The sequence below is a fragment of the Rhipicephalus microplus genome, chromosome 5, assembly GCF_043290135.1.
Source record: "Rhipicephalus microplus isolate Deutch F79 chromosome 5, USDA_Rmic, whole genome shotgun sequence".
In the NCBI taxonomy this organism is placed as follows: domain Eukaryota; kingdom Metazoa; phylum Arthropoda; class Arachnida; order Ixodida; family Ixodidae; genus Rhipicephalus; species Rhipicephalus microplus.
The window spans coordinates 154,523,534-154,536,051 of record NC_134704.1 but is presented as its reverse complement, the minus strand read 5'-3'; the positions used below and the strand labels follow the sequence as shown (position 1 = coordinate 154,536,051).

Here is a 12,518-nt window from a genome sequence, read left to right as displayed (position 1 = left end):
GGCAACCCTTTTGGCACTTGAAGAAGACGCCTAGCTTGCTCCAAGATGCATGCCTGTAGTCGGGCTGCGAGGCGCTTGGCGTACAGTTTCGCCGCCGTACAGCCCAACAGCCAAGGGAAATGGGGCGCCAGTTGGAAGAAAACTGCGGGTCTCCTCGCATGAAAATCAGGACCATCCGGGATGTGCGACACAAGTCTAGTCTTCTACAATGATGAACTCATGCATTGAATAAAGCAGCCAGGAACGGGGCCTTGGGGTCAACTGCTTTTTATTAGTGGTAGGTTAGACGGTCGCTCTCGGGAACCATGTTCTCAGACTTGCGTAGACGCAAGAACGCCTCCTCTAGGTTTAAGGGCGTCACGTCAGTGCCTGCAGGCGCAAATGTCTGGCGTAGAAGAACAGTCGAGTTGGTCTGTCGGGCCGGCCACATGTGGCTCCAATGATTTTGCAGATCCTGGATGGGGATCGCGCACGTTTGTGAAGGGTCCTCTAGCATCAATCTTACCGCACGGCGTTGGTTTTGGTGGTAAAGCCGCTGTATCTCCACCGAGCTTGCTGGGTTGGGCTCGCGGAATTTGCGGCCAGCGCGAACCTTCGTTAACCGTACCGCATCGGTGGCAAGAGCAACCGCCTGGTTCTAGGCGTCCTCGCAGTGGGCCCACGGCTCGTCAGGGGGTGGGTCCCAAAGCTGGGAACGAAGCACGCGGGTCTGGTCGTCGAGAAAGTGAGTGTAATCGGGTGGCATTCGGAGACTCGGAGAAAAAGCCTACGCCTGCTCACTGGTGTCGACGTCGTCCTCAGGGTCCGTCTCCGCCTCACCCTCTGGCAGTGGTACAAATGTAGAGGAAGCCGAGGATGGCGGGCATTATGGCGGGAGAGCCGGAGGGGGCGCAGTATCTGGTGGCGGATGAAGCGATGCCAGTGCACTGGAGAGCCCGTGTAGCATGTTGTTGACTGAGACTGCAGCCAGGTCTGTGGGCGAGGCTGCGACCAAACTGCGCGAGGCAGACGCCTCACTTTGTGTCGATGACGTGACGGCGTGGATGTGGGCCGAGTCCTGCCCGGTCAGTGCCATGTACAGAGTCAGCGATGCAGGAGCCGATGGCCGCGCAGCCTCGGGAGGCCACAAGAACACCGGAAGGTTTCACGACCCGCAAAGACGCAGGCCAGGGCAGCAAGACCACAATGATTTCGCACAGGTCATATGCGGGAGGCACCGGGCTAGTGGTGGGCGAAGAAGGTGGTGACCCGGTTTCGGAGGTTGAAACCCGGGGCGACGACGACCCTCTTGAAAAGAGGTACTGGAATTAAACGGGTTCGTGCTTCGACGAAAGTGTTCAGTATCCCGAACCGGACACCTGATCGGGAGAGGCCCGCATGTGGCGAGCAGCAGGGGACGCGTTGTCCCTGCGACGCTGAGAAGCCCGTGGTGGTACCAGCGAAGAAGTGCCTGAGAAGAAAGACGGGCTGGAAGTGTAGCACCGGCAGTGAGCGGCTGCCCACTGAGCAGCAGCAAGCGAAGAACCACCTGGCGTGACATGACAGCGAAGGTGGTTGGAAAGATCGCGGGACGATGTGAATGTCGCATAACAGACGTGGAAGTGACGCCATGGCACCGACGAAGACGGTACCAACGTGGCAGTGGCCAGGCAGCGGTGATTGAATTGGCGGGAGGACAATGGGGCGTCACACACTGAGCACAAGTACAGTTGATCACGCACGAAGCACTCGTGCTCGACCTCCGCGTGCCTGCACACGGACTGTACCTGCGACGTCCAGTTGGTCCCGCTGTAGGCCACGCTGCAGCCACTGATGGGGCACTGGAGCTTCACTGGGGCCGAGAGATGAATGCGCAGTACGTCGTGCTCCAAGGTTGGCTGGCTGGGCTGCACTGTACTGGAAGTGGGCGAGGGCTCCAAGGTTGGCTGGCTGGGCTGCATTGTACTGGAAGTGGGCGAGGGCACAGCGCAGCCAGGCGACCCGGGCTGGGACGACTCAGCAACCGACGAAGAAGGGCCCGCCGCAGCTGGAGCCGTAGTACCGGGGAGAGATTGTTGAGCCTGTGGCGGCACATACGATCCGGCGGGGAGGGGTGCGTGACGGCGGCGGGGGTGACGACCGCAGGAAGACCTCGTATGGCGTGGTGACTCCATGACAGCAGGTGCCGGCATGAGCAGCAGATGGGACCAGGCAGCAAAAAAGCGGGCCGGGCCATGCAGCACCACGTGGCGACGTTGCGGTTGCTACGACCGGAGGCCACGGACATCACCCGCAGGCAAATGGTGACCGGGCCGGGCGCAGCATGCAGCAGGCAGCAAGCAGGAAACAGCGAAAGGTGGGTGAAAAGAAGCTGTAGACGATTGTCGCATTTGAACCGAACCTGAAGAACGCCATGATCCGCCGGCTTGTCCGGACCTTAGCGACGGCTTGAGGCACTCCAGGGTCTTCCTCGGGATCGGAACTTCCGCGCCAGGCAGCAGGTACGAGACCTTCCCTCTCGCCGTACCTGTTGTGTGCACATCTAAGGCTGTGCACTTATTTAAGGAACTGCAGTAGTAGGTCCTACTTCGTAAACCGGGAACGTGCCAGAACATACATTGCAGACGCTTGCTAGCCTCTACGGCAATACGTGGTGCCTCTCGTTCAACGACGAGACGTTTACGGGGCAATGAGTAGTTGAAGGCCTAAACTTCTTAAAAAACTCCTTTTCTCTGTACCAGAACCGCTGCAGCTATGCAGCACTGTCTGGTCAGGAATCATACGTTAGTGGAAGGAAGGACCTGCAGACCACGGACATCCTAAAGGCGATCGTCAAAAAAAAAGGAGAAAAAAAAGGAAAAAAAGCAAGAAAGGAGAAGAAAAGAGAAAGGAAAGGCGGAAAAGAAGAAAAAAAGAGAAGAAGGGGGTGGCCGGGGGTGTATACCTCATGTTCTCAGTACATTTTTTTCGCGTACTCTGTCTCTAAGATTGTATAAAGCTGAGCACCGACAAATTCTACCCTTATTTCTGATGAAGGCCAGACTCTGGCTGAAACATCGAAAGCAATAAATTGCGCTGACTTTTCACGGAGGATCTTTGACTCACACACACACACACACACACACACACATATATATATATATATATATTATCTATCTATCTATCTATCTATCTATCTATCTATCTATCTATCTATCTATCTATCTATATATATATATATATATATATATATATATATAATACATATATATGTGTGTATATATGCTTTGAAAAACGACGAACGAACGTGAGAAAATGCCTATTACTTCCTACGTTTCGGCAGGAGAGCCTGCCTTCGTCAAAGAATACAGTATTCCCTGACGAAGGCAGGCCCTCCTGCGGAAATGTAGGAAGTAATAAATATTTTCGCATGTTCGTCCGTCGTATTTTAAAGCATACAAAAAACTGGATCCGCAAAAGAAGTCTTTAATATATATATATATATATATACATATATATTCATATGTATATATATATATATATATATATATGTGTGTGTGTGTGTGTGTGTGTGTGTGTGTGTTTTGCTTTGAAAGTTCATCTTACACAGTCATCACACCAGCTGTGCCACAATGAACATTACCACGACAAGTAATACTGCTCATATCGCGAAAATCTCTGTGAAAGTCTCTGGGATTATAACAAACTAATTTTTATTTACGTGACCAGCAAAGAGGCAGTGCTTGTTAGCATGTCACATGTTACATATATCCTGTAATGTCAGACCCCTGTTTACCTGTCACGGCGACGTCATCTTATTGATGTTGAAACCAAAAAACTGTGTCAAGGAAGCGGTGCAAATAATATATATTCAATGCATTCTCAAGCAGCTGTGTTTTTTTAGGGCTCTCGATGCCTACGTTTTCATTTCAAAGCAAGAACTGTAAAATCTTTAAAATTCGTCTGTACATCTTTAGGAGCCGCACATTTTTCGGGGTTTCAAGTTTTCTGAGCTCAGCAATGATCCCGTTGTGAGCAACATTTCAGCATTTCGCCTTCATTCTCGCAGATAACCTGGCTGTGCATAAACACCTCTATGGAGGCGTTTTCATTGTGGACTGCCTACCGAAGACCGAGACTGCAAAAGTTAACAGGCCAGCTCTGGCTCGTTCTCTGGCATGTCAGTGAAATAGATGTTTGCAAAATCAATAATAAATATTGCTTGCCACATAATTGAATGCGTTTCTACCTGTAGGACCACTGTGATTGAAGCAGTGCCGAATCGTATGGGTGTTGTACGTTGCTTACTTCCCAAAGCATTCACTCGTCAAGGGGTCTAGATGTAATAGTTTACGCCTGCCCTCAGAAAGCTTGCTTTTACAGAATGTGGGCTCAGTAAAAGTAACCAGTAACAGGTCGGTTCCACATAGCTCAAGAAATGCAGACTTAGCTCAGATACCAGCAGCTTTTTTTATATAACGATTGTTATAGCGTGTGCCACAGGTCACTCCTCTCGTGTAGACCTGTGCGGCAGCCTTCTTAAAATGAACGCTTGTGAGCAGCAAACACATACACACACGTAATATATGTATATATATATATATTATTCATATGTGCGTTGAAAAGATGATTTATTGCACTGGAAGTGTTGGCTGATTGCACAAAGTTTCGAGCCCAGTCCGCTAGCTCGTGCCTCTGCCGCACACACGATGTCGCTGTCCTTGCGTCTATCTACTTCCTCTTCATTACAATGGACCCCTACATAAAACTCAGTCATCCTGGGACTTTGTCTTCTTCAGGGTTTGTAGAACTGTAATAAGGCTTGAGCCTTTGAACGTGTACTCATAGTTATGACGTCGCATATCGGAAGGTAGTGTGAAAGGCTCACTCAATCAGGTAGTGGACCAGAGAAGTCTTCTCGAGGACGCGGTAAGATCCATCGTTTTTTGGAAGAAATTTAGAAGAAAGTTTCGGTGTGCGATGCGGCACTAACAGCGACACAAGGTCACCGGAGAGAAAAACGGGAGTCGAGGTATGGGCATCGTGAGTGGTCTTCTGGCGGTTGTGGTCATCTCAAGAAATGCAGACTTAGCTCAGATACCAGCAGCTTTTTTTTTATATAACGATTGTTATAGCGTGTGCCACAGGTCACTCCTCTCGTGTAGACCTGTGCAGCAGCCTTCTTAAAATGAATGTTTGTGAGCAGCAAACACATACACACACGTAATATATGTATATATATATATATATTATTCATATGTGCGTTGAAAAGATGATTTATTGCACTGGAAGTGTTGGCTGATTGCACACAGTTTCGAGCCCAGTCCGCTAGCTCGTGCCTCTGCCGCACACACGATGTCGCTGTCCTTGCGTCTATCTACTTCCTCTTCATTACAATGGACCCCTACATAAAACTCAGTCATCCTGGGACTTTGTCTTCTTCAGGGTTTGTAGAACTGTAATAAGGCTTGAGCCTTTGAACGTGTACTCATGGTTATGACGTCGCATATCGGAAGGTAGTGTGAAAGGCTCACTCAATCAGGTAGTGGACCAGAGAAGTCTTCTCGAGGACGCGGTAAGATCCATCGTTTTTTGGAAGAAATTTAGAAGAAAGTTTCGGTGTGCGATGCGGCACTAACAGCGACACAAGGTCACCGGAGAGAAAAACGGGAGTCGAGTTGTGGGCATCGTGAGTGGTCTTCTGGCGGTTGTGGTCATCTGAAGGAAAGTGGCGGCCAGCTTGCAACATTCTTCAGCGTGTCTGCTGGCATACGACATAGGCGGACATTCGGGGGCGTTGGTGGATAAGGCAGAATGGTATAGGGTGGTGGCCGTAAAGGAGGTAAAAGGGGGAAAATCCGGTTGTGGCTTGCCTCGCGGTATTATAGGCAAAGGTTATAAACGGCAGAACCAGGTCTCAATTAAAGTGACCAGGTGTGACGTGCATAGCAAGCATGTCACCAACAGTTGAATAAAGCGTTTCGTATTGTCATTGGCCTGCGTATGGTAAGCAGTGCATGCGCGATGAACAATAGTGCTGTCATCAAGCATTTTTTAGATGACGTCAGATAAGAAGGTGCAGCCTCGGTCACTGAGCAATTTTTGAGGACCTCTGTGACGCAGCACAAAGCTGTTCAGTATGAAAGTGGCGACCACTTGTTCTGTAGCGTTCTGGACAGCAGCAGTCTCAGCATAGCGAGTTAAGTGGACAACTGCCACTATTATTCACAGTTTCCGGCACGACTTATGTAAAGGAGCCCAAATATTAATGCCGACACAATCGAAGGCTTGGGACGGGCATGGCGATGGCTGTAGTTCTCCGGCAGAGACGTGCCGGGGAGACTTGCGGCACTGGCATTCACGGCAAGAGCTGACGAAGTTGCGAACGAAACTATACATACCACGCCAGTAGTGTTGGTGTCGAACGGTTTTATACGTCTTGGAAACTCCTGCGAGGCCACACTGTGGGTCAGTATGAAAGGAGGAGCAGATCTTTGACCTCAAAGTTTGTGGTACGTCAAGCAACCATGCACGCTCCTCTGGAGCATAGTTGCGACGGTAGAACAGCTTTCACGAATCGCAAAATGGGCAACTTGGCGCTGAAGCGTTCGCGATGGTGGGACTTTAGAGGTGCCATAGAGAAGGGCAAGAAATGACGCCGTCCAGGGGTCATTACTTTGTTCCACAGCAATATTATGAAAGGTAAGAGAAAATCACGTGGGCTCACACGCAGGGTCATCAGCCTGTTTCAGGACGAGAGGTGAGCGGGAAAGCGCGTCAGCGTCGGAATGTTTGCGCCCTGAACGATAAACCACGTGTATGGCGCACTCTTGAATATTTAACGCTCAACGGGCAAGCCGGCCAAATGGGTCTTTCAACGTCAAAAGCCAACACAGCGCATGGTGGTCGGTGACGACGTCAAAGAAACAGCCATAAAATATATATACGAAACTTTCCAAGCACCCACATAATGGCCGAACACTCCTTTTCTGTCACGCTGTAGTTGCTGTCAGCCTTGGTGAATCTTGGACTCGCGTATGCCACGACGTATTCTGTGTGACTAGGTTGACGCTGTGCGACTACTGCACCCATGCCTATGACACTTGCGTAGGTGTGGACCTCAGGGGAAGCTTGGGGGTCAAAGTGGTGAAGAATGGGGGTCGTCGTAAGGAGACGTCGCAATGTTGTGAAAGCCTCATCGCAAGCTGGAGACCACGACGACATATCGAGAGCGCCACCAAGACGTTGCATCAAAGGTGATATAATCGACGCAAAGTTTCGAACAAATCGCCTGAAATAAGAACATAGGCAAATGGAACAGCGAAGTTCTTCGATGGTAGTGGGTTTAGAAAACTCAGTAACGGCGCGCAGTTTATCAGACTTCGAGAGAATGCCCTCCTTTGTCATAACAAGTCCTAGAATGGTGGGCTGGCATACAGAGTATCGCAATTTCTTGAGATTTAATTGTAACGCGGTGTTAGTTAAGCACGTAAAAACGTGCTGGAGTCGGAGCAAGTGTGTTTGAAAATCAGGGACGAACACCACGATGTCTTGTTCAATTAGGACCTAGCAGAACATTGTTCATCATTCTTTCGAACGTAGCAGGCACTTTGCACAGTCCGAAAGGCATGATGGTGAATTCCAACAAGCCGTCAGATGTGACATAAACGGTTTTGGGGCGATCGGCCTCTGCCATTGGCACCTGCCAGTAGCCCGACCGCAAACCTAATGAGCAAAAGAATTCAGGTACCTGTAAGCAGTCAAGAGCATCGTCAATGCGATCCACTGGGTGAACAATTTTTAGCGTGATTTCGTTCAATCTCCAAAAATCGACGCATAACTGGGTAGAACCATCTTTTTTTGTGACGAGTACATTGAAGAAGCCCATGGGCTCTGCGAAGGTCGGATGACGCCTTGGCCGAGCATGTCGTCGAAATGCTCTGCGATAACCCGACGTTCAGTAAACGACACGTGATACGGCTGTTGCCGCAGCGGTGAATGAGAGCCAGTGTCGATGTGGTGTTCATCTGTGCATGCACGGCCTAGTGATGCTTGTTCAACGTCAGGGGCAGGGCAGAAGTGCTGAAGCACAGTAAGGAGCGGCGATTGCTGCGAAGGCGTCAAATCTTTGGCGAGGAACGGCCTAAATACATTCGTAGACGCTACATCAGGCACGGAGAGGATACCCAGTCACACACAGCTGTGGAAGATACCTCATCGGGGACGGAGACCATTCATGCAGAGTCGATCACCTCGACGTTACCAAAGCACTCGCAAAAAAGCAATAAGAGCAGTGTCAAAAGAAGATTGTGAATGGGAATTGTGTCGAAACCCCGGCCAAATCAAGAGGAATGAAAGCCAATGGAAGGGGTCTTCGTGTACTAAACTTTTGAGATGGCACGAAAAAAACCGTTTCGTCAGAGATGGCCCTGTATGACACCTGTACGAATGCTGAAGATCACGGTTGGATATAGATAATTTTAGCGGCAGATTGACTATCAACGGAGGTAAAGTCGCCAAGGAGAATTCAACTTTCGCTTGAGCACAGTCAATTATGGCGTTGTGGCCCGAAAGTCCCATCTTTAGATGATGTCATGAGAACATGATAAAATCACAATAAGTTCTAACGTTTACACAATGTCTTGAACGATCACACATGCTGTACACGCTGCAGTTGGTTGAAAAGGCGGGGCACTTGCTGTTCGAAGCGACAGTTCAAAAAGAGGCATCGTGACTTCACGAAGTGAGTGATGAAATTCGGCATCAATGAAAGCGGCACTGGTTTCAACAAGGGCGACTGTAGCGACATTTCTGAGTAAGACGTCAATGACATTGCTAGGAGAAAACCGAGGACTTGGGCCAACCAAAAATTGAGCATCTCTTGCCTCGGGAACTCGTCGTCTAGCTTCCCTCGTCAGTAGGTGGTCGTCGCATCGGCGACGGCGATTGGTGACGAGGGAATGGTGAAGGGTGTGTTCGAATCGAGGGTGATGATCAGCGTGGTAGCGACGTTCCGGTGCGGCGGACGGAGTGAAAGGCGCGCCGGAATCACGTGAGAAGTAAGACACTCGTTGGCTGTCATCGAAGGTCTCAACCCGGCAGCGGCAGTGTCTGGCGACGTGTCCGAGGTGCCTACTGGGGAAGCATATGGGGCGATTGTCGAGTGCTCGCCATGGGTTACAGGGGCAGTTTTGGACCAGAAAATAGAAGAAGGAGTATGGCTGACAGGAGGCTGGATAGGTGGCACTGGCCCTCTGCAGGCGGGCATAAAAGCTACCGCAACATATGTAAGCGGGGCCGCCCCAAGATCTTGCTCGCGGGCAGCAGGCAGCACTTCAGCAACGTCTTCTTGGATGACATCACGTATGGAGGACGGCAGAGTTGAGATAGGCATTTGTGTGAAGGGCACCAGTCAGAGCTGCCTTGCAACTTCTTTGCGGACGAAGGCCTTTATTTCTGTCAAAAGCGGCACACGTTCGGGGTCGATGGTGAGACTCGAGAGTGGCCTCGCATTGGGTGGTGGAACTCGTGTTGTCCGAGCTCGCTGCTTGTGCAATTTGTCGTAGTTGTGACACAAGCTAATAACGTGAGCGATTGTGTTCGGGTTGTTCGACAGCAACATTTGGAAAGGATCGTCATCGATTCCTTTAATTATGCGCTTTATTTTGTCGGTTTCCATCATGTCGGCGTTGACGCGTCTGCACAGTTTGACAACGTCTTATGTAACTGGTGAACGACTCTCCCATGTCCTGTGCACGCGAGCGCAAACATTGTTCGGCGAAGAGTTTTCTGACAGCGGGACGATCAAATGCTGGAATGATTGCTGTCTTGAAGAGTTACCACGTTCGGACGTCGCCCTCATTGTTCCTGAACCACAGACTTGCCACACCCGCGAAATCCAAGAACACCCGCGTGAACTCCTCCGCGTCGTCCAACTTATTCACAGAGCTCACCCATTCGTGTGTCGACAGACAGGCTTCAACGTCGTTTTCGTCAGTTCCGCTGAACATTGGAAGCTTTCATTTATTTATTTACTCTCGAGGCACTGGGCATTACAGAGAGGAGTGGGACAATAAATATCAAAAATAAGTAAAAAAAACAGCAGGATTAGAATAAATATATTGCACTTTCAGAAATGATTCATTGAACGCGTTGGCGTCTGTGATTGAAGCGATCGATGCGGGAAGGTGGTTCCAGTCAGTACATGTTCTAGGGATAAAAGAGTTGAAGTGCTGGTTGGTATGGCAAAAGGGAACCTCAACCTTGTATTGATAGTCATTGCGTGCTGATATGTAGGCTGGTGGAAAAAAACAGTGAATCAGAGAGCGTTCTGTTAGTGTGATAGATCCTATGAAAGAGACAGAGACGTGAATTTTCGCGTCGTATTGAGAGGTTATACAAATTGAGTTGAGCCTTCATTAATGTGACACTTGCAGTTCGAGAGTAATTGGACAATATGAAACGTGCTGAGCGATTCTGAATGGATTCGTTGTTGTCTATGAGCATGTGAATATGAGAATCCCAGATACACGACGCATATTCGTGTTTTGGCCACACTAATGATTTATACAGGAGAAGCTTTAGGTAAACTGGAGCAAGAGAAAAATTTCGACGTAAATATTCAAGAGTTCAATTACGTTGCATGTTATGTAGTCAACGTGAGCCTGCCATGACAGGTTGTTAGAAATGTTAACACCGAGGTACTTGTAAGAAGAGACGTTGTTTAGGGGAGTGTTATTAAGTAGGTGTGAGGGGGACGCAACTTTTGAAGTGTTACGAGCTATCCTCGTTGATTTGCATTTATTTATGTTGAATTTCGTTAACCAATTATTACACCACGAACAAATAATATCCAGGTTATATTGCAGGGTGTCAGTGTCGTTAGAGGTGAAAATTTCACCGTAAATAACACAATCGTCAGTAGATAACCTAATAGAGGAGGAAATGTTATGAGGCAAATTTTATATATATATTAAAGAAAGTAAGGAACCCAAAACAGAGCCTTGAGGCACACCTGAGGTTACGGCAGTCGGAGGAGAGTCACATTCATTAGCGGTCACAAATTGCTCGCGGTTATGTAAGAAGCACTCAATTCATTTTAAGATATGTGGGTCAAGATTTAGTTTACTTAACTTTAAAAGTAGTAATTCATAAAAAAACTGTGTCAAATGCTTTAGAAAAATCAATAGATACACAATCAATAAAAGTACCACGATCAATAGCAGAGAACCAATCATTAGTAAAACACAAAAGCTAAGTTTCACACGAGTAGCTTTTTCTAAAATCATGTTGAAAGTTAGTAAAAAAAGAATTATTCTCAAGAAAGCTGACTAGGTTGCCGTAAATCACATGTTCCAATAGCTTACATGGCACACTAGTTAACGAGATGGGTCTATAATTTTGGGGATTGTTGGTGTTACCGGACTCGTGAAGAGGAACCACCTTCCCCACTTTCCAGTCGTTTGGCAAAGTACTCGATTCCAAAGACTGTGAAAAAATTCTGGACAGTATTAAGGACGAAAACAATGCGGTGTTTTTAAAAAACTTGGCGTTAATTCTGTCATCTCCGGGGAAAGAAGAAGGCTTGAGATTTTCAAATAATTTATTATGCCCTCCCAATCAAGGTGTACTGGTTCCATTAGACCATAGGTGTGAGTAGACAAGTTAGGAACAGTGGTAGGCGCCACGTTTACAAATGATGGTGCGAATACACTGTTACGAGCTAGGCAACAATTTTCTCTTGGAATAAATTATTCGCTTCCAGAAACGAGGTCGATTTGATTTTTGTTATTTCCACCGATTACCTGCCAAAATCTACTAGGATTAGTTATTAACAAAGAAGGCACCGTTTGTTCAAATTATGAGTGCTTGGCAAGTGAGAGTGCGCGTGCGTAGTCGTCGGTACACTACGATAATCATCCCATCTTTTGAAGTTGCCCGAGAGCTTTGCACTTCAAAAGATGCGCTTCTTTTATTAAGTAGCTGCCTTAAAGTTGGCGCGAATCAGGCAGACCGATTGTTATTGGTTATTTTACGGCGCGGTATGAAGTGGTCGGTAAGTTCTTTGATTTTAGCTCTAAAACGTATCCAGTTTTGGTTTACTGAGTGTTCAGAAAAGCTAGAAAAAAATTCGTGTGAAAATGTCTCAGCCTTAGTTACCGTGTAGTAAGCTCGCCCGTAACGTTTGAATAATTTTTTAGTTTTACTAATTTTTGATGGCGTGTTCGGTACGAGAAAGTGGATGGCAGAGTGATCACTGCGACCTGGCACGACTGACAGAAACTGGATGAGATGAGGGTTACTTGTGAACACCAAGTATAATATGGTAGAACTAGTAGACGTGATACTGGTTGGGGAGTTAACCAACTGGCTAAGGTTAAATTCTAAGCATGTATTAATAAAAGAGGTGGATTCGGAATTACTGGAGCCAGGTAAGGTACAAGGCAAGTTCCAATGGATGTCGGGGAAATTAAAATCGCCTAAAAGAATAATATGCGAGGCCCGCCTCGCAAATTATTCTTTTAGGCGATGAAGCATGTTAAAAACATCTTACAAATCTG

At 48.0% G+C, this 12,518-nt stretch overlaps 1 protein-coding gene and 1 long non-coding RNA gene across 2 annotated transcripts in view; one reads left to right on the top strand and one right to left on the bottom strand.

The window, feature by feature from the left end:
* The window catches only part of LOC119174144 (uncharacterized), an 86,874-nt gene extending 82,683 nt beyond the window's left edge, over positions 1-4,191 (top strand). The window contains exon 10 of the mRNA XM_037424965.2: positions 4,028-4,191. Coding sequence (XP_037280862.2) covers positions 4,028-4,146 — 119 coding nt within the window. The 3' untranslated portion in view covers positions 4,147-4,191. The remainder of the gene's footprint in view (positions 1-4,027) is intronic.
* Positions 1-12,518, bottom strand: part of LOC142817982 (uncharacterized) — a 106,201-nt gene that overhangs the window by 6,682 nt on the left and 87,001 nt on the right. The gene's annotated exons all lie outside the window — the stretch shown is intronic.